Below are 22,913 nucleotides of genomic sequence, written 5' to 3' on the forward strand. Positions count from 1 at the left end.
ATAGTCCTATTGCGAATTAAAGCTACTCCAGATTTGTTTAAATTGTGTGTACTTGAACCTTATCTGAAAAATTTTATTATCGTGTATTTGATTTGGCCTGCTCTTGAATTAGGGTAATCACATAAATCATCATTTTAGTCTGATATTGTTTTTATATTATTTGCTCTTCGCTACTGCTCGGGTAAGAGCATCGTAGATTAGAAGGGGAAATTAACATCCCTTAAGAAATATATTGTAATTAGTAACATGTTAACTAATTGCTGATTATTTTAATGAATATCGGCACCAACTTTTCAAGCTCCAAACTCCAGCGCCATAATATGATAACTATGCACATAATCTGAAATAAATTGTGGCCCAGCAATTTTTACCAACTTATACCTTAAACCTTATCATGACTTAAGGTGAATCGGTGCTGAATCCCAACATGGGCGGATCGATGGCACCCATATTCTCACATGCACGCCATTTTCCCGGCCATGTTGGGATTCAGTACTGTTTCACCGTAAGCCTGAAATGCACGTGTGAGACTTTAGTAAATTGTAACATTACCATCGTGACTTCTTGTAAGTGCCGAAAACAATGCAAACCTTAGTTGAAACAACAAGAGCTTACCTGGACCGGATGTCCTCCATCAGGATTTCGTATGGCGTTAGTTCGTACTCGATTGGCGTTCGGGAGAAATTGATCTTTTTCAGCCTTACTCCCCGCCGCAGTTCGTCTACCACTTGCATCCAGAAGCGGGCCTACGCAAATCAGCATTTGAGGAAAAAAATAAAAACACGAATAAAATGGTTAATGACATTTTTTTGTCACAGGAGTTTAATCGCAATGCGTATGTGAAAAGAAAAAGTAACAGTATTGTGCAGCATATCAAAACTAGCCATTTATGCTACTGAAAGTTTGAAAATTAAGGAAGTAAATTCAATGGATACTTTTCTCTTTTCTCTAAATAAAACATGCAAAATTGATTCAAGTGCGTGATCATCAATAATAACGAGCAAGTATTGAACTCTACAGTGTCTTTCTATAACCATTTAAAATTGCGTTCAAATGACCATTTAGTTCACGACAAGCTTAAGGCTGTATATACTATGCTAAATGCAAACATACACATCTCTCCTCTCCTAGCGCCACACAGTGAACACTGACAATCCGATGTGTGATAAATCTCAAACATAACGGTTCCCTACCATGTTGAACCATTCAGCGACAGGTCGTTAAATTGAAAAATAAATGAACTCTCGCCTTACGGACGGCGTGATTGTGTAATCTAATATTTAGAGTAACTATGTGCGGCAACCGGCTGACGATTTACAGTGTACTTTGGTGTTGTTTGAAAAATTGATTTTCAGTTTTTCAACGTTTTAAATAGGATTTTTGCTTAAGCGCAGGTGTATTATGTAGTTATTTTTACGTTGAATCGTTCCGGCACCTTTTCTTTATAATTCACGGGCTAAAGATACCGAAATCATTGCCGATACCGAGATCGCCTTTTTCAGCGATAGCTCAGGTTGTTATTGTTGTTGTTAGTTATTTAAGACTTTTTAAACGCAAGGCGTTCATTCGAGTCCTCGATAGCTCAGGGCTTAGGTATAAGTATGCAGCAAACAGCAATATTCCAATTATTCGGTTGTTTACAAAACAAGCGGTAAGAAGCAGTTAAAAAACACTTCCTACTTTAATGTCTAGATGTTTCAGTTTATTTATTCGCACTAATTTGACATGTGTTAATAGGACACCATACGAACCGTTGCTTTTCAAGCTTTTCTAGTTGCTTTTCTAGTGGTAGTTAAATCAAAATTTCTCACTTATCTATGTTTACCTCTCTGAAAAACAATCACTAATCAAATTTTATTTGTGGTACAGTTACTCTACAGTTATACTTAATTTTCATGGCTTCTGCCTAATTTTGATAAAAAGTAATCTTTTCCTATACCTCTCCATAGCATCTTACTGCCATTCATCCGAGAACCCAAAAAAGTGATTTGATACCGTACGAGAGCCAGGAGCTGAATATGTTTGCGACATTTCAATTCGAAAAAATTAAATTTCGCAACATGAACGCAATAAATAAAAATATTGTTTACCAACTATTTATATGTTCAGGTGTCAAACGTTAAATTGCGATTAGCGATAAACACAAAAGAAACTGAGATGCATGAGAGAGTAATATTGCTACTTTGAGTAAATTTATTGTCGCGCAAAATTGAGCTTATTCCGAAACGTGCATTATTATGCGTTACAAACGTTAACGACATCTGTTGTATTCAGGGAAACATTGATAGTTTCAAGAATACTCTCACGCATGGCGCATGATGAAACACTAGCGCCAACAATGAACATGATGAAACAACTAGCGCAACATAAGATCATGAATATTACTATCGAATGTAAGCTCTTCTGAACTGCTTCTATTTCGACATGATCTGCAAGGTTCTCTGCCATTCACTTGACAGTAAACCACCCGTCCGCCAAACTTACCCATTCGGTTCATCGAATCATGTGACCAAATTGGTTTCATATTCTATTGTTTGTAGCGTGGAGTCTAATTGACGCTAATGAATATTAATTAACATAATAAAAAACTGTCCAGAAATCAACTGGAAATATTTTTTAGGACAGTAAGTGTGCAATTTTGTGAGTTAAATATAGTTAATATTTTGCCTCACCTTAAGGTGAAACGGTACTGAATCCAAACATGGCCGGAAAAATGGCGCCCAAATGAGGCCATATTTCCGGCCATGTTTGGATTCAGTACCGTTTCACCTTAACTAAAAAACTATTTTGCAACTAACGGTCGCTTCGCTGCAACCTGAAACTAATCGAAAATGACACATTTATAACTGCCTCATTATGTACCGAGATAAATTCTCAATTATTGTTTTAAACTTGCCTCTACGGACTAGTGCCAAACCGTTGGTTACCGTAGAGCTGCTTTTGTGCTGACAAGCGTTTTTTTGCGCATTCGTCACCCACCTTCCGAACCGACAAAGAAGAGCATCGAAGGCGACGAACCGGCAAGCATTCAAGTCTCTTTAATGCAAACAAAATAAAGAGTCATCCGTTCCATCGTTTGATGGGCCGTTGTGATTTACTGTTGTGTACTGTTTGCACTGTCGCAGAAGCTGGCTTAGATACGCTGCCAAGAAGGCAAGGCAAGCATCATCAAAGATCGATCTTGTACACATCGTAAAAGATACCGCTATATTTACTCTTCTTTCCCAGCATAAACAATGCTGCACGGATATTCTTTCGCACTCTCCGGCAATCCGCAACAAACAAACAAATAAAGCGATAAAAAAATACACCTGGAAAGAATCGTTAGAAATTAAACTGTCCGACCATCATCGCGGGAACCAATCTGGCGGCAAACGTTTTATTTATTGTCCGCTCGACCGGAACTGACAGCCGGTGATATTGGCACCGTTTCTGCATACCTGCACGTGATATATACCATACCCCTACCGAACCCTGTCAGTTCTAGAACCCCAGCGTCCAGCGACAAACGTCCGATCAAACCTCACCGAGGAGAGCGAGAGAGAGAGAGGAGTTTATTAGCATTTTAACTGTAAACGGCACCGTCTTGGCCATCAAAAGCCCCACCAGGGCCACCCAGCAGAACCGTTCTGTGCTCGCAGCAGGGTCCGTAGGCTCGCTAGAAGCGGACAAAATCGACCGCCGAGACATACGTCGCATATTATGGTAATGGCTATGTCAAAACCACTTACAAAGTTCGGCCACATTTTTTGCCAAACATTCTCACTGTGCATCGCAGCTATAACCATTAAATAGTATAATCTGTATCAATTAATGACCTATTAAATTTGTGTTGCTTTCTATGGCCGGTTCTTTTTATTTATTTTTTCTAGCATCGATACTATGATGCTGAGCTAGGTTGTGTATAATCACAAGCTCGGAATCTGAATATTATGGTGCGGTATCCTGTGTTCTTTGCAATTAAGTCATTTATAACTGGATAGATCTCAAGAATGCCCTAAAATCTAGCGACAGTGTATCGAGAAATTTTTCACACCGTTACACTCTTCATCACAAAATAGTGTTGTTCATCAATTGTGATTAACGTATATTCCCTGTTGTATTATTGTAGGTTTATTGACTCACAACAGTTATTTGTTTTTTACAACACCAACAAGAAAATCAAATAGAATTTAAATTTTTCGCATGAAAATGTCGCTGATCATAATACCCCTTGAAAATTGATTTAAAATTTTAGGTATTGTGATAACTTTACTCTTACTGTACGGATAATTTTTGGATACACTGTATATTAGCTAGTCCCATTTAGACGACCAAAGCAAATCCCTTCGCAGACTCTAGTCTGCTTTTACTGATTAAAAATTCGCTGCTCAACGTGAAAAACGTGCCAATATTGAGATCGCTTCATTCAGAGCTATCGCTATATTTCCGCTAACAGCTTAAGAATGATATAATTAGAGTCCGGTGGACCTAAACGAGAAAAGAAGCCTCTAAGAAGAGTTTAAGCAAGAACAACAAATTATATAGGAGAAAGGCAAAAATAGGTGCTTCAATATGTAATATTAATGCGAGTCAACATGTTTGTAATATCAGCGTAGTAATATTTTTAAATTTTCTTATTGAGAGTGCACCAGTTATAGTGGAAAAATTTTGGAATTTTCGAATTATTTACTAACAAGCAATATCAAATATGTTGGGGACCTGGTTTTAATTACAGACGAAATAAGACGGTTATAGTATTAGATGTCAAAATTTTATAATTACTCTTTAGAAATACGTTTATGATTTGGTTAACTTCTAATACTAGTTAGTTTGAGACAGTGCTTCGATATTTCATATTCAATTAATGAAATACGCCTAAATTGATCCAACATACTGCTCATTCTGTATGAGCAGTATCATACAGGTGAGATGAACTCAGCATTGCCAACCTGAAAGCAACGATTCGAGTGAATCAATTGCATTCATTTTCGTGTTGTTGTCTACATTCATCCATTCTCTATAATAGTGAATGAAATCAAATGTGAATCATTCCTTCATTTGAACTACCGACAAACGACAAACAAAATAACAATAGACGTAAACATTGCTCCGAAATTTTAATAAATTTCCTTCAGCCAAGTTTTGGTGGATTTTAAAAAGCAGGCAGTTTAAAAAATTAACTTTGAGACCAAGAAATTTTACTGACAGGCTAGTTGAGCAGTCATTTAGCACTGCAATTCATGAATGAACTGTTTTGAAGGGTAGAAAACTAAGAAATACATACGTTATTGTCAGCAGCTCCCTAGTCATGTCCATGGGCTGATAGATAAAAGAATACACCGTAGTAACACTATATGCGCTGAATGCATTTTATATTCGCCTTCATGCAGAGCTGTGAATTTTTTCGAGCACTGATTTGAGAATAAGAACTCTACTACTGGAACAACTTTAGTATCCCTGTTCCCGTAATATTGGCAAAGCGCGATCGAAAGTGTTGTGGTAAGATTCGCAGCTATTGTCTAACAAAAATAATTCCAGGAATTCATCATTTGATGATGTCTCGACCGGTAAAGTCATTCAAGGAGACCGGATGACCCGGCGACAGAAAACCGTTAGACAGTTGACCTGGTGAAGGCCAGGAAGTTGTTGAGTCTGCCGAAACTTGCGATTTGCAGCGAAGAAGGTGAATGTTTCCATCTGGTTTGTTCGAATGAAATCTGTCGGAGGTGCGCAACGTTATGCGTACGGACGACAGGCATGCGGCCATTAGGTATAATGAACGATAAACAAAATGGACGCTAGGCATAACGGACGGTAGACATAATGAACGATAGGGATAATTTACAAAATTTCGCAATCCTACCGGTATGCACTTGAGTCAATCATCGCTGCGTCACAATACAATGAGAACCCGGCCCGCACATTTAACATAAATAATTTATGAATTATTCATTTGGCATAAAACTGCTTGGCATAATATCGTTTGCCATACAAACATCATGACAATTTGGTACAACATAAGGGACAATTTGGTATAACGAGCTTCTGGTCTAATTCTGTGAAAATTTGTTTTAACTTTTCATATATGATTCAGGGTGAGATGGGCTCAAGCCGCGAGGGTTGCACTTCTTTTGGTGTCAGATCTTTCTAGGTTTATTCGCTTTCCTAGGTCTACCGACTTTTGTTGGTTTCCCCAGCTCTCGCTTCGAATCACCGAGTTGGTACCGAATGGCCGATAAAAAAAATAGCCGAAATCCAAATGGCCGAATTTCACAGAAGGCCGAAGTTGTATTTGGCCGTATCATAAAAGACCGAATCTATTCGACTATCATAAAAGACCGACTATTCGACCGAATCATAAAACACCGAAACACGAAAGGATGGATTTTGCAGAAAAATTTTTTCTCGAAAAATTTTGATAAAAATAATGTTTTAAGATTAAGGAGCAGGTTAACCCGTACAAAAATTTACATTGAATTGTGCCGCATAAACAAAGCGTTTACAACAGTTTTTATTCTGGACTTTGAAAATTGTGGTAAATTTATTGTAAAAGTGCCTCAAACTCATACTTTTGTTTGTTATTTTATGTAATAGAATTGGCCATATTTCATCACAAAATCACTGCTTAAAATGAATACCATAAAAGGACGATAACTTTCATTGTAGATGAAATCTCTTTCAAAACCTCAATCTCTCAAAATCATGAAAGTTATGGTGGACTACAATATGTTTGATGCTTTGGTTATCTTTTCTGACGATAAGTTTTATTGTTTTTACTGTTACAATAATTTTTATCTTCGTGCTATGTTTGTTTTTCCGGAAAGCTATTATAAAAACGATGAAAAGATATTCTCTTACGTTTTAGAAAAAAAACCATTTCGTAAAATACTGGTACCTTAGTCTTAGAACAACTAGTCACACACACTCTGCACCTTATTTTTTTATTATTTCACTTCTATGTAGGTGCATGCATTTTTCTAGGTTTACTGACTAGTAGATTTTATCCCTTAGTTGAGTCCGAAAAAGCGGTAGCTAGTAAGGGCAGTATATACCATAGAATTGAGTCGGTCGAAGGTCGCGAATATTTTCTATGGTATTCGGCCATGTATGTTTCGGCCATTTGTGATTCGGGCATTTGTGATTCGATCATTTGTGATTCGGCCATTTGTGATTCGGTTATTTGTGTTTCGGCCATTTCGATTCGACCATTAGATCTGGTACACCATTTGTTATTTCGTTCAGCTGAATTTCGGCCATTCGGGGTACGGTGATTTGTGTTTCGGCCACTCGTATGATAATCTGACCCACCCTATAGGCTATGCATTTTTAAACTGAGTCGATTAGACCGCTACCAAGCTAACGACCAATTGCGTAACGTCCGTTATATCTACCATATGTTATGCCTTCCGCACGTCCATTCCCTATCGTCCATTAACCCTCTAACGGGTAAGACCGTCTGTAGACGGCCTTCGCTTTTGGAGCTCCAGAGCCACATACGAAATTTGTCTTGAATTGACAATATGAGAAATATGTTCAGAACAGATTTCCTGACATGTTGATACTAATTTCACAATATTCTGACATGCGTTCAAAAGTTATCATCTTCCAAAAACAAGAATTCCGAAAAATTCCGACGAAAATTATGGTGCGAATATTCCCGTTTTTACGTTTGAAGAAAAAGGGCATTTAGAACAAAATGTTCGATCTCAAATTTTTCCTATGAGTAATTTACATGCTTTTTTTTAATTTCGTGAAATATTTGAATTGAAAAAATTTTTGGGTAGAGCGTTAGGCATGAAAAACTAAAAAGAGAAATTGGACTATTTCATACCTAGCGGTCCTCCAGATAAATATTTTCTTATGAAAATCAACACTCGAGCTTCTTTTTAGTGTACTTTAATGATAAAGTAATCAATTGCTCAATCGCATCGTTTTTACGATGTTGCCCGTTAGAGGGTTAAGCCTATTGTCCATCATGCCTAACGTATTCATGCCTAAGGTTCATTATGCCTAACAGTCGAATACCTAACGGCCGTTAAACACTCACGTGCCGGCCTCCACGTCTCCAGACTTTGCAGTCCATGCTTCCATGTATCTGCACAAGTTTGGGTATGCGAAGTCCCCCGCGTATCCCGAATGCGTTGATGTTGAGGATACTGCAGAACATGCCTTCTTCATATGCCCTCGTTTCGCGGGCGCGAGGAGCAACATGATGGCAGTGAGCGGACAGGGCACTACTGTGGATAACTTAGTCCAAAGGGTGTGTTTCAGCTCGGATGTCTGGGGAGCGGTCAATGCGACTGCTACCCAGATTGTACTTGAGCTACAAAACCGCTGGAGAGCCGATCAACGGCGAATAAATAGCCTAACTACCATAGTCCAGTAGTTATCTAAGAGGGTGCGTTAAGCACAATAGCCCCTCCCTGAAGTACACTCAAGTACTTTTTTTACACGGTTTAGTTTTTTGAGTATTAAGAACGGGGTAACTTAGAGACCATTCATTTATTTCTCAATACATTTGGGAGTAGCTCGACATTCCTCACGTAGGTTGTAATTAGTTCCTTAGCTGCACCGTTTTCGAGTAATCGAAAAAAACAAACCGTGTAAAAAAAGACTTGAGTGTAACACCGATAAGGTGGTGCCAGGGGGCTCGAGTAGGGTTTTAGTGGGTCCGGATCCTCACGCCCCATAAGGGCGGTCGGGATACCAAACCTAACTCCAAGAGTTGTCTTCTCAGTTGTCTGATAGTATCGTATCTTCTAAGGTGCTCAGCAGATTTCCCTACCAGTAAAAAAACCTCTCCAGACTTCTGAGGACACCAACCCGGCATCTGTTGCTCTTCATGCAGTCCTTTCACGAAGGCGAGACGCTATTTTGGCCGAAATTTGTATCCTGCCACCACACGCGGTCTATGATAGGAGCAGCTCACGATAGCGTTTGACCGTTTGTCCCAACCTACTTATCAAGGACCACAAACAACCCCAGGACCCAGGCAACGAAAAAAAAACATATGGAATGAAAACTGAAGGATAGATCGCTGTTCGAGGCGGAAATGCCCAATTTTCCCAGAACAGTGAAGATTCCCACAAGTTGGAAAAGGACTTTGTATTGTTAGGTAGAATACAGAATCTCTTGGTGGGCTGGGCAACGATCAACGAAAGGATGTGTCTGTTGAAAAGGCCGTTTCTTCAATTAAAGCATACACTAAAAAACACTGACCACAAGAAGGCGGACCCGACGATGAGAAGGAAGCGTTCTACGCGCAGTTGCAGGCAACGCACGACAGCTGCTTGCCATGGGGCATTGGGATCGTCATCAGGCATATTCCTACTAGCACGGTTGTTATAAAGCTGTTGTGGTAACCGATATAAGATTAATAAAGTTTTTGTCACCCTCATCCCCCCCTTGAAAATTTGCTTGAAAAATCGGGGGGCAAAAAAATAATTTGTAGGATTTGAGTAATTTTTTTAATAAAATCAATTGTCTGTGGGCTCTATAGTCTCTGAAAAAGTCGAAAAATGAGTCTAGCACGAAACAGAAATGTAAATTCGAACAGTGGAATTTCCGAAAATCGGTCAAAAAAATTTTCTTTGGTTTTTGTCTCTTTTTCGTAGATTTTTGCATGGAAAATAATAACGTATATATTAAAAGCAAGAATAGATTTGGTTTTCACGTTTAAACTTTAAGTAAAAATGCCTAAAATCCATTTTTTTTTTGCTCGATTGAAAAATTCTCTTTGTCCCCCCCCCCTTCAGTGGCCCAACCCAGGAGGGACAAAAACTTTTTAAAATATTTGTAAAGGCCCAATGGCCTAACTAAAAATGGGTAAATCACAGATGTGTCTGCATATTTTTCATTTAGTGTGTATTCCAATGTCAACACAGTTTGCAAGCTTGTTTATAATTTTCATCAGTCGTGGTAATCATGAACGCAAAAAGAATTTGTGATGTCTGTTTTTTTTTTTATTTTCGACCGTGTGATATTTTCAAAAAACTGATACCTTTCGGAATAAATAAAAGATTCATCTTTCGTACCATCAAGCGATACAAGGAAACTGATACTCGCCAAACCTGGCCATTTTTTTCCATGTCTGGACTCATTACTGCGACCAGTATAGTTGATCTATGGTAATATCGCCCGGGTGTTTGCTGTATGACCTGCACTGCATTTCTTTTTGCTATAATCGCTATTGAGTGAGCGATATGCTTATTAAATTTTATGCGTGCTTGTGTGTATTGGGCTTTGCCTTTCCTTCAAAGCTTACCCACTTATTCCTCGCTGCCAGCACTATCCCATATTATAGCCGTCCCTGGCGAGGTCTCCTTCGTTCCTCTGACCACTACACTTAACTATAGGAGGGAATTTTGCACTGTCAAGAGGCTTCAGTGGGTAAATATATAGAATTCAGCATGAAGGAAGGGCCAATGAGGGGCCTGAGAATAAACCCATGCCAAAGTCATTTACATCGAATGGCTTAATTCTACTAAGATTCGAACCACTTGAGCACTCGCTTGTCAAAGCAGCTCGGTAACCTTGCGGCTACGGAGCCCTCTAAACCTGGCGATAAATGCACTGTAAGGACATTAGAAGTCATCAAACATGTAAGATCGCGAGTTTGACGGAAACCGGCTCAGTCTTGATGTAAAACATGGCCAAAGAACTGGGAATTTCGTATTCAACCACGTCAAACCGAGTTTGACGGAAACCAGCTCAGTCTGGATGTAAAACATGGTCAAAGAACTGGGAATTTCATATTCAACCACAAATAATATTTTTAAGTATAATCTTTGATTGATGCCATACAAAAGTCAACGGGTGCACGGTTTAACTGAAATCCAGAAGTCTGCAAGAGTTTGTTCTGTTCCTGCTACAGGATTACTACAACCAACATAATGATCGGATATATGCAGCACATCTTTCTGATATTCATCGGGACAAAATGGCTATCCGAAGATTCCAGAATGTTTCCAGGGTGATGGTATGGGGATGTATCTCCAAAAATTTGAAGGTTCCATTAAACCTGGGGTGAAAATCAATACTAAATTAAATATTACCTCGTTATCGTTTTAAGGAACCATTTGCTTTCCATTGTCAGAAACCCCTACAAGAATGCACCATGTAGCTTCCAATAAGATTCTGCACCGTCTCACCAGGCGTAAGCTACAAAAGCTTGATATGAGGACAATTTTCCAGATTTTATTTTTTCGAAAGAGTGACCTGCCTCTTCGTCTGATTTGAATCCTCTCGACTTCTATGCACGAAGTTACATACTAGGCAAACTAGGGATCACCAGAGGATTGACTGTGAATACTTTCAAGCAACGTTTGAAAAAGATTTGGGGTGAAATACCTCAGAATATTGTGCGTGCCAGCTGTAACACTCTTCAGCAACGATTGCGACTGTGATTATTTAAAGCAAAGGGAGAAAGATTTGAATTGGACTAATTTAAGACAAATGTTATGGATATACTTTATACTTGAGTTATTACTACTCACCCTGTCCCATAACCTGCACACTGATACAAACGATGTGTAAACTTCGCAGCCTGTTGAGGCCTGGTTATGAGAGGCAGCAACAAGTTGTGAAGAGCAAGTGAGAGCATGGAAAAATTAGCTAAGCAGTGGTATTAGGAGAATTTGGCCAAATACCGACGAGCTAATTTCGTGCCATCGTTTTCCACGATTCTGAGCAGGGAAGTATTAGAATGTTCTATGAAATGGTGATCCAATCTCGCAAGCTTTTTTGTAAAGTGATGGAGTTTCTGATGCGAAGAATGGAATTCGAAGTCGAAGTATGGAATGGTTCAAACAAAATTAGATATGTGACCATCTAATATAAACTCCTTCACTTTGACAGAGAAACACTGGCGACGCAACTGATGGATGATTTCCAAGAACTGGCAGGAGTGGTTTGTTTCTTCTACAAAAAGCATAACGCGAACAAATGACGCCAACATAGTAGATACTCTCCCAGATCTTGTTAGCCAGACTGTTATCAAAAGCCTAAAGATTCGTAGGGAACTATCAAGCGGGAGCTCGCGCCTCTGCGAACCAAATTTACACCATCATCGGGCAGATTTATAGAAATGTCTGGAATACAATGTGCTCACACTTCACATATTTATCGACTTCAAAGCAGCATACGATACAGTCGATCGCCATCAGCTCTGACTGATATCGCGGATTTCTGTGCAAACCGATATGATTGATCAATGCGACTTCGGACCGCGTGATTCGTGTGCATCCCCTTCAAGACGACAATCAGTTGGCGTAACACTCCTGAAGGGCTAATTCGACGAGAGGGAATAGAAACGAGAGGCACTATTTGCAGCAAGAGTAGTTGACTATTCGCAGATGAATTCACGTTACACCTAGAAGTACACCCTACACAACAGAACAAAAGAGGTGAAACGATAATTTTCGCTGAAAATGCTCTGCTGATTTATTATTTCTGACACTTACTTGATCGGGCTAACACGGTTCTTGTACTACGCCATATCGAATTCATATTAACGTGTTTCGATAGTGGGTCATTTTTGGGTATTTTTGTTGTACGCTTACATGGGTAATAAATGGCTTGCGCGTCTATGCTTGTTTGGGGGTTTTTGTTATTAAAATTTTTATTAAAAGTTTTACAAGAAATTTTGAATTTTCTTCTCAAATATTGACGATAGCTACTTACTGCGAAAAACTATTTCCAGGTAATATTTTTTCCTGGATTGTTGAAAAAATTTGCTTACATTTTCATCAAAATCTTTACGTTTTACGACGTATGGTTCAAAAGTTATGTATTTTTTAAATTAGCGACGTCACGAAAAATTACTCTTGAATTTTACTCAGATTTTTTAAATATTGTTTTCATTCATAAGATCATGCCCGCATAAAAAATCTCAAGGAATTTTGGGACCCTAGGAACTAGATGTTCATAAATCAAATGACTCTTTCGCATGCACTGTTTGAATCGCAGCGCACAATTACATAAATTTATAAATCCTGAGTGTTTTAGAATGAGCAATTAAAGTAATTAATGTCTTGAAGTGTCAAATTTGAGTGCCAAACTAAGATTTTCCTTATTCAATATGAAGTTTATTAAGAAGGATCTGAAGAAGTTTGTAGGTAGCGATCGAATGACAGATTTTTTTTAAATTTTTAATGTAGTTTTAACTAATTGATCATTCATCACATGACAGAAAATGTGTGTACTGTGTAGTTTGTGTTACGCAATACTGGTTTAGTGAATACTTTGTGTACGCAGTAGAATAAAATGAAAAAAGCCATTCAAACTAACGAACTAACGATTTTCAATCAAAACGAGAAAGGTCACTTCAAATCGATTTCGTGAATTCCAACGGAGCACCTCTCTTGTGTCTTCGCCACTAGTGTATTGTGGGTGGTCGCGTGTTTTTCGTTAATGTCCAGACTGAACGCACTAGCAGTGTCCAATAAGAAACCCCTATAGTCATAGGGTTTCATTTCGAACCATTAATGTTTTTGGCTTGGTCATAAATGTCAATGCAAGACCGTGATGCCCTCACGATTTTTTTTTTCGTTCTAAATTTATAGAGTAAAAAGAAAAACTCGTTTTGTTCCGTTCTAGCAGCCAAAAATGCTATTCAGTGTTTTTATATTCTAGAATGTTCAAAACTTTTAGGGATATATCAATAGCATTTTCCCTCAGTTCGAATTTGTTCCGGTTATATAAACGTTGTATATGTTATGCATGTTTTTTCACCTTTTTCTTCACCTGCAAATTACATATTTTTTATCGTTGAAATTTCCTGGTTGAACAAAAAAGGCTGCAAATAGCTTGCTAAATTACTTAACAGAAAGTATTACTAAATAAAATGAACAAATTTATGCTTAAAGCTATATCATAATATCATGCAATACATGAATAGTAGATAATGATAGAACTATGACTCTAAAGTGATAAGCAGAAAATTAATTCAACTGAAACATTGATGCTGTCTTATCAAACTAGCCGTTTCGAACCTCTCCATACTATTGCTAACTATAATTGAAATTATAAACTTGCACTATAAACATAGATATGCAAACGGAACGGATTGCACAGCCTTAATTGGTAGCTGTAACGGCTCACCGCATGCATGACAGCCGGGTTATGCAATCTCCTCTTTTCTTCTTTCCAACTCTAAAGCAAACAAAAAATTAAAACAAGCGCATAGTACAAGTGCAAATAACAGCATAGCTACGGCAGCAGCAGCAGCACAGAGCTACGAAAAAAAGCACAACCCAACTTTCGGCCAGTCGGTAAACGAAATCAAAAACTGTGAATAGCTGACATTTTTCCTTACTTGTAACGCTTGCCAAATCCTGAGCTCGTCCGGCTGCGTTTCGGTCGTAAAAATACACAAAACAAGAAGTTACATAGCACAGCAGCAGCGCGTTCGAAATATAAGTAAGTGGAAAATCGCATGAAGATTGGTCGTAATCGGGAAACGGAAAACAACTCCTGTCTCGCGTGTATCGAAGTAGGTGAAACCCCGATTGCGCCGCTGTGGTTCAGTTGGTCACCATCGCAGCCAGCCAGCGCCAGCAGCGGCCGGCGATGATAGTTGATGGCAAAAAATCGAAAACACAAAAATGACCAGCGAAAAACAAAAACAACAAAAAAAAAACAAGGAAGCAAAGATAAAGAGCCACTTGCGACGGTGAATGCATTCGTAAATGGAAAATGTAGATTAATGAAAGTAAATATATTTCTCCGTCTGTTACGCCGATTTTGCAGTCCAGCCTCACTAACAACCGCCAGGGAGACTGGGTTAACTTGTCAGACCATATCTTGAAAAGGGAATAAAACGACAGTCGTTTGTATTTTGATGGTCACTTTTCAACGCAAACGAAATCCTTTAATTGCCCTTTTTCGACTTGATGAATGGTGCAGTTTTTTTTTCTTTCTCTGCCCAAATGCACCGGCAAGTGCAGGCCGGGACTTGCGAGGCAGAAAAAATACTTTCACTTGTATTCTGCGCCGTCTGGGGCCCGGAATTGGGATAGTCGCCTGTCAATGGTTGGGTCACTGGGCGGCTGATAAATCGAGCAAAGAGATTCCTTGCTATCACTACTTTACGCAATCGGTACAACCGCAGGCCGTGATTCGGGCTTGTGCGTAACGGTGAATGGTGACGCGAACTATTCAAAGTGAAAAACGTAACTAGATTCTACAGTTTCTTTTATGAATAGATAGTGAGAGTAATTTTAATTGCTAATTCGATTTCCTTGGTTCAATGAAACGGAGCCAGGCGCGGAGCCAACCTGTAATTGCTAACTCGTGTCGATCATACCTATCACTAACGACGCCAGGAGTAACATTAAAATTGTTCCACAAATGAAGGCCTCAACTGTTAGTAACTACCATAAAACCTTGGGACTACCGGTATTCATTCCTTACTTAACTCTACTCTTACATATCGGAGAATGCTAGTTATTACTACAGACGCTATTTATACCTACGTATTTTTCGTCCACCTCAACGTTAGAGTTAATTTTTATCTATTTCAATTACGATTTTAGTTCGTATTATATGTACCACACAACACATAAGGAAATGAAAAGCAAAAGTTTTTTCCTATAAGGAAGCCCCACTCTTAGAGGAAAATATTCTTGATTTTATGTTCCGTCATTCAGTTTCTCATAAAGACTATTTCCCACGATTTCAGTCTTTTATTAACACGGAAACACTCTAGTTTTTCATCTGCGATTCATTTTATTTAATAAAAACAATAATAAAGTACAATACAAATGTTTTCGTCACATTAGGAAAATATCCAACCACTAGAGCTAGTTATATAGATGACTCGTCGAAGCTTTGAGAACACTGTCATTACAAAGCCCCCATTCAACAGCAGCTGTGGCTTAGGCGGCCTTACCAATCAATCTATTCCAGCGATCATTCGTCGCCGACTTTTCGGCCTCTACACCACCGCTAATAACCCATCACGCGAGCTCGAGTTGACTAAATCAAGTCAACCGAAACCATGGAGAACATATTCTTGGGTGTTCAATACTGAACATTAGTGTAGACGGTATTGGGCCCGGTTTGGGAAACGACCACACCGGAGACGGCTATTTCGACACATTAGTCCCATCCATCGTCCCATCGAGAGCGGGCGGCCGCACGCCTGTCCGTTGTTTTACTACCATTTGCATAAACTAGCCAGCACTACTTGGACTCCTTTCCGATGTTGCAAGCTATGGTTCCTACTATTATTGTTCGTAAGTATGTAGCTCAAGATATCCGCCACACGTCCGTCGTTCCGCAGTTTGTAATTTGAATGTTTCGAAACAAGAGATTTCAACTGTCAATCATCAATCGTGTCTCGGGCGACGAACCCTTCGTTCGATCGGTCGTTCGACCCGATGAATGGATAAACGAGTGCGCTGCGCGTCATGCAGTGGGATGTTGCCACCTTTCGGGAGCACAGACGGATCGGATCCGAACGGGAAGCTAAGATCGATGTACGTGCCTGTAGCGGCAGGCTCGAACTCGACAGTGCCATTGTTTTGCTGTTTTTTTCAGTCGCATTTTAGAAAGGCCCATTCGTGCGTGCTGCTACTGACTGATGCACGCGGATTGTTAGTGGTAGGTAAAAGTTCAAGATCGGATTCGCTTTCAGTTTCTGCCGACGTCTTTACCGGTTGAAGGGTTATTGGCTCCAGCTGGCAGCTGGCTGGTAGGTTTGCTGAGTGATAAATTACCAAGGTTCATTGGCAGGAATTGCGACGGGTAATTGAAATCAAACCAAAATTGAAAGCATGAAAAGAGAATGGGACAATCTTGGTTTTCATCATCTTGCGAAAATAATAATCGCTTGTTAGCTGCATTAACTGTGATTCTTAATTTTTTTTATTAAGAAAAACATCCATGTGTAATGAACCGAAATAATCTAAAAACTTAAATATAATAAGCTAATTATCCCAATAGGTGAGATGTATAGTGAACGGGCCAAGGTTGACCATTTCACTTTCCCTGAGCAAGACTCTTTGAATAAGTCTCTGAGCGTTTCTCCCGATTATAAATAAAATTGTTGTAATGTAATACACAGCACGGACCATAAAGTTTCGATTTTGGTAATGCAATATGTATAAAGAAACTTCATTATATAACGTGGACATCTGGTTTTAGTATGAAACTTTTTATTTTCCAAAAAAAAATCAGTTGTTTTGGTTGTGTAAATGTTCGAAAGTTATGATAGAATCATATTAAATACAAGATTTACTGCTTGAATTTCTGAAGAATGCTCTAACATTTCTGTCGATGCCCTTGATAGGGTTTTGCACAACGTTCACTGGTGCAGCGCACATTTTCTTAAAACTTCCAACGGAGTTAACTTCTCTACCACCCTTCCTGAGATGCCTTTTGATTGCAGCCCAGTCTCTTTCAATGGGCCGCAGTTCTGGGCAGTGTGGTGGGTTTTGATAAGTTTGCCCAAATTCAACTTTATCAGGTCAGGCGGTATCAAAGTTACAACAGCTTAGTGAGCAGATGCTAGATCCGACCAAAATAATGGAGGAGTTGACTTAGCAATCTCTACAAGAAGCGCTTTTACTCTGGGAGTTGGAAGTTAACTGTGACGTTTTGAACTACAGGATACAATGGAGAGCAACCTTTAAACGCAATAGATAGTAATTTTAATATTTGATTGTATCAAACGCTGTCTTGAAATCGATTAAGGTTGGGCACAATGTATTCCCGGGTTCTTTAAAGAAAATAAAATTATCTAATTGCAGCATTATGATTCACGAGAAAACATGGGCATAGTGACGGGGAGGGGGGGGGGGTTTAGGGGGTTCAAATACCCCCCCCCCCCCCATCCCGGTCGAAAACTTTTTCAACACTTTAAAGCTTAAAATTTCTGCTACCAATTGCTTAGAACACAGGAAAATTTACGGGACTAGTTGTACGATCCTCGTTGTCGTCGTGATACGCATAGACCTCGTGGCTGCATTCAACTCAATCTTGGGTTGCACCTCGCCTTTTTCTCAAGCGTTTCAGAAGGCGCAAATCGCAAGACCAAGTTTAGCCATCTCGCACGTTGGGCCCCTCTGTTTTCCTTAAGACTTTCCGGTCCATCGTAGTTTGCCGTATGCTTCACCAGATGTCCGATGGTAATCTCCCCAAGTTGTGTCTGCTGCTCGTGATTCATATACACGCGATTGTCATTTTACGTCCACTATTATGGCACGTAAGAACAACCGGTCGTAAACAGGGTGGACGTTAATTCAAATTTTAGATGTAAAACAAGGCTACATTAATTCAAATTCCGTACGTAAAAATATTCACATGGAAATCACGTAAAATTAATGGACGTAAAAAGAGTTTCTAGTGCACCTCCGCCGCTCTCCGCTTCCAGCTTTTGCTCCGTGAAATATCGTCCGCAAGTGCGGGCAGGTGCACCACTCTTGCAGAGTACTCTAAATGTGGAAGAAACAAACTGTTGCTATTCATTATTCCGAAAATTTATGATCTTCCCAAGTTCAAGTAATAAACCAGTGTAGTTTCACTGCTGATACAAGTAGGGTAAGTTAACCATTAGAGGACCCCTTAGTGCTAGAGTTGTCGTTTTCTCTGAAAAATTTTGAATTGGTAATCCTAAACACCCAACCGATGGCACTTACAATATTAGTAACCATACAAAATAACCGAATAAACCATAAAAATGTTAATTCATGTTGCAAATCTCTATATTTTACAAAAACAGTTTGGAATGTTCGTTGTCTTTGTATGGACCCTTCTGGTTTATACAAGGTTGTTTTCTCTAAATTTTGTTTTCGACGCATCTATTTTTATACCAATCCTCCTAGCCTCCGTTTTTAGTCTGGCATCCTGGCGTCTGGCGAATGCCAAACCTAGGAATGGCAACTTTTGCAGAAGATCGTTAATTTCGTTTCGATGCCCACTCGTTGGATTACACGTTCAATAGTGATGCTAATTTACATACATGACAGTCCATACTGTTGCCGCTTTCTTCTGGATGATTCGCTTCAGGCTAGCTTAGCTTTTAGCTTTTGGCGCTCGACTGTATCACATGCTGCCTTGAAATCCACGAAAATATGATTGGTGGGCACTCCCGACATTTCTGAAGAATTTCTCAGAGTGTGAAAATTAGACCCATAGTAGCACGGACGCTCATAAAGCCAACCTGATACTGCTCTATGTAATCTCTCGCTATTGCGGATAGACGACGTAACAAGATCGTAACGTAACAAGCGTAATTGGCCTTTTATAGATGGGACAAACCACACCTATCATCCACTCCTCTGGTAGTTTCTCTTCCTATCAAATCGAGCAGATTATCCAGAGGAGTGCCGTTGCTAGTTGTTTCTTACAATTTTTGTAGAGTCGATCCTTACTGCCGGCTCTATTAGTTTTCAGCAGTACGATTTTCCGCCTGACTACTACCAAATCCGGAACCAGGACGCTACTAACCATTGTAGGCACTCCCAGGTTAACTTCTGTTCCGCCTATTTCTATTATATCACAATTGAGTTGCTCATCGAAAAACTGCTGGAACATATCCATTGCAAGTATTTTGGATTCCAATTTAAGTATTTAAAAATTAATTTCACTCAAATGGATTTTATTAATGTCTTCATGGTAAAAATAGTAAAAATTAATTGTCAACAATATTTCTTAATTGGAACTAAACTAAAGACTATTGGGACAAACAGCACTCCGTTCTCCTCATGTCATTGCTGTATATACTCGTTGTAGTGATTGAACGCAAGATCTAGCCAAAACAGCACGGAATGAATGTGAAATTGGCTAAACGGTCATTTTTGAAGGCACTTCGTTTTGTCTTATCTACGATGAGCATTCAGCGTTTTGACCATGCATTTGCAAGCGATCTACAATAATCAACAAATTTATTTTCCTGTTTTCAATAAAGTTTTTCGCCATGTTTTCAATCGTATTTTGATATTTTTTTCTCGGTTTCTGTCTTCTGTACTCTATTTTTCCGCTTTTTTCGTTTTTTTCCTCGTTTCCAGTTCCGTTTTCCACATTTTATATCGTTTATATCGTTTCCTTTTCTGTATCGTTTTCTTGGTTTTCGCTCTCATGTTTTGTCCGTTTTTCCTCTTTTTCTCTCGTTTTCTTTTTTTTTCTGTTCCATGTTTCCTGTTTGATTGTTCCATTTTTTCATTTCCTGTTTTCAGTCAAGTTTTTCATTATGCTTTCACTCGTTTTTTGATATTTTCTTTTTCATTTTCTGTCTTTTCTCCTGTCTTCTTTCCGTTTTTCGTTTCGAGTTTCCATCTTTTTCTAACTCTTTTTATCTCGAAAACGAAAAGATTCTCCGTCTTCGTTTGTTCCGTTTTTCCTCTTTTTGACGCCCCATTTTCCCGTTTTTCAGTTCTTGGCTCTTTTTTCCCTTTGCTCTCGGGATTTTCTTTTTTATCTCCGGTTTTAGGTCTTTTTTTCTTCCGTTGTAAATTTTTTTAGCTGAAGTTTTTGGAGCGTCTTTTTTTTTTTAGAATGGGATTTGACTACTTTGTCCATTAATTTGAACTTTTGTAGTAACTTTTGGAGCGTCTTAGTAGAATACGAAACCTAAAAATAAAAAAGAAGAAAACTTATCCAATTTAATTCTACTATGTGTATTTTATTCACGACAGATACGTTTCGCCTACGACTTGCAGGCTTCCTCAGTTCGAAAACAGCCACTGAGGAAGCCTGCAAGTCGTAGGCGAAACGTATCTGTCGTGAATAAAATACACATAGTAGAATTAAATTGGATAAGTTTTCTTCTTTTTTATTTTTAAATTTTTTTAGTCCTTTTTTTCTTTTTTGACACATTTTCCTGTTTTTGTCCAATCTTTCTACTTTTATATCCTGTTTGACCTCTTTTCTCATTTTCCTCACCCTCTCTATCGGGTTCCTTTTCTCTCTCTCGTTATTCTATTTCTTCTCTTCAGTTTCTCTTGTTTTCTATTCCGTATTCCCCTTCTTGTCAGGTTTCTCCTCTATCGTTTTTTCATTTTTGCGCTTTCTCTGTTAGTTTTTTTTTCCTGTCCTGTTTTTCGCCCCTTTTCTGAATCCTTATTTTTCTTTTTCATTTTTCGTCATTTTTCTTTCGATTTACCTCATTTCTAAGTCCGTTTTTCTTCTTTTTCAGTTTCGGGTTTTCCTGGTGTTTACATCTTTTTTCGCGTCTCTATCTGGTTTTCTGTCGTCGTCTATTCCGTTCTTCCTCTTATTATGTTTTGCTTTTTCTTTCATGTTCTGTTTTTATATCAGTGATGAGATGACCATGAGATAAAAAACGAGTAGAACTTTTTTCCTCTTTTTTGTTCGTTTCGTCTTCCCATTCTGCAGTATTTTGACGTAGGACTATGTTTTACGGCAAGATTTGGGATTGAGTGTCACGAAAAAATGAAAGATTTTGAGCGCTAATAGCTTGACGTTTCCCCGATCGATTTTAAATAGTTTTGCACCAATCGATCGGACAATCTTCTCCGCATCCACACGAATAAAGAAAACTATTGATTTTTAAGTGCGTACTATTGAAAAAAAAACGGAATTCGTAGGGAATTTTCCACCTGGAAATTTTAGTTTAGACGCCATCAAAGTTTTAACGTGATTTTAGAAAAAAGTAACAAAATCTCTCCGGTTCTTGCGACGATTGAACCTAGACCAATTTGATATCTGTGCTTGGGAAGTGAACCATAACAATTGACAATGTCTTCTCGTCTCAACAAGATTTCTTAACACCGCGAATTAACCTAGACCATTTTGATATCTTTGTTTGGGAAGTACGCCAGAAAGAGAGACAAAGCTCCTGGACTAGAAACTGGGACTATTTTTACCCAATTAATTTACTCAACGAAAAATAGCGGCGGATTAAACTGAAAACTGGGGATTTCTGGGTTATAGTTTTACACTTAATTTTAGAGAGAAGGTGGGACACGTGCTCCAGTGTGAACTAGCCGACACGTCAGTGCCTATAAGTTTCCCCAACATATCGTTTTATGACAAAGCTTAAACGTTTTCTACTCATAAACCCGGTATTTTGACTTTTTCTATTTTGTAAATAGGGGAGTTTCGTCGTGGTTGGGCCACGTTTTGGAAGTCACCCATAACTTTCGCTTCAAAAGGAATTTTGGAAATCCAAATACATCGTTGCAAAGGTCTAAGAATAAGGTATATTTCCGGAAAGTTTTGAACTGATTGCTTGAAAAACTAAAAAGTTACAGGCATTTACGTGAAGGCAAAAATGTTGTCATAGTCGGGCCATGTTGTACAGGTTGGGCCACCGCAGAAAATCTAAGACATACGTATTGAAATTCTATATAGAGACATGAAAAGAATGAATTCCGTGAACAACGGCTCATATAGGTACAAATACCCTATTTTTAATTGCATTTTTGCGAAATTTTGGCGATCATGTAAAATCAATATTGCTACAATTGCCTTTTCCGGAGTGTACAACTACAATGAAGAAAACAACAAAAATCTAGGTTTTTATCGTATTAATTTTGGTGGCCTAACCATGACTTCTCAAGTGGCCCGACCTTTACAAATAGCGCTTTTCTAGTATTTCACCTTAGCCTTCCCAAACACGTTACTGGAGGGGATTTTTCTATAGTCTTCGTGTGCAGCACAACACACTTTATACATTTTCATAATTTATCTCGATAATTACATTTCATGAATCATTTCTTGAAGAAAAGTTCATTACGCCTGGAAAACTTTTTTTGTAAGATTTAGCCACTGAATTCAGTACGGGTGTTTTGAATACACGATTGAAACTCACAATATTGTGAAAAGTTAGCTACCACAGTAAGAAGTTTTACAATGGTTGTATCATAGATATCATGAGTTACTAAAACTGTAAAATCGTGATGGCCCGACCATAACAGTGGCCCGACGATAGCGACAATACCCTACTAAAAAAATATGCTGAAGAGTGA

The 22,913-nt window shown here is 38.7% G+C and overlaps 1 protein-coding gene across 1 annotated transcript in view; it reads right to left on the minus strand.

The window, feature by feature from the left end:
* The window catches only part of LOC128740573 (protein spire), a 194,338-nt gene that overhangs the window by 119,776 nt on the left and 51,649 nt on the right, over nt 1-22,913 (minus strand). Inside the window, exons 5-6 of the mRNA XM_053836131.1 lie at nt 14,297-14,329; nt 616-746 (exon numbers count right to left, since the gene is read on the minus strand). Coding sequence (XP_053692106.1) covers nt 616-746; nt 14,297-14,329 — 164 coding nt within the window. The remainder of the gene's footprint in view (nt 1-615; nt 747-14,296; nt 14,330-22,913) is intronic.

The sequence above is a fragment of the Sabethes cyaneus genome, chromosome 3, assembly GCF_943734655.1.
Source record: "Sabethes cyaneus chromosome 3, idSabCyanKW18_F2, whole genome shotgun sequence".
In the NCBI taxonomy this organism is placed as follows: domain Eukaryota; kingdom Metazoa; phylum Arthropoda; class Insecta; order Diptera; family Culicidae; genus Sabethes; species Sabethes cyaneus.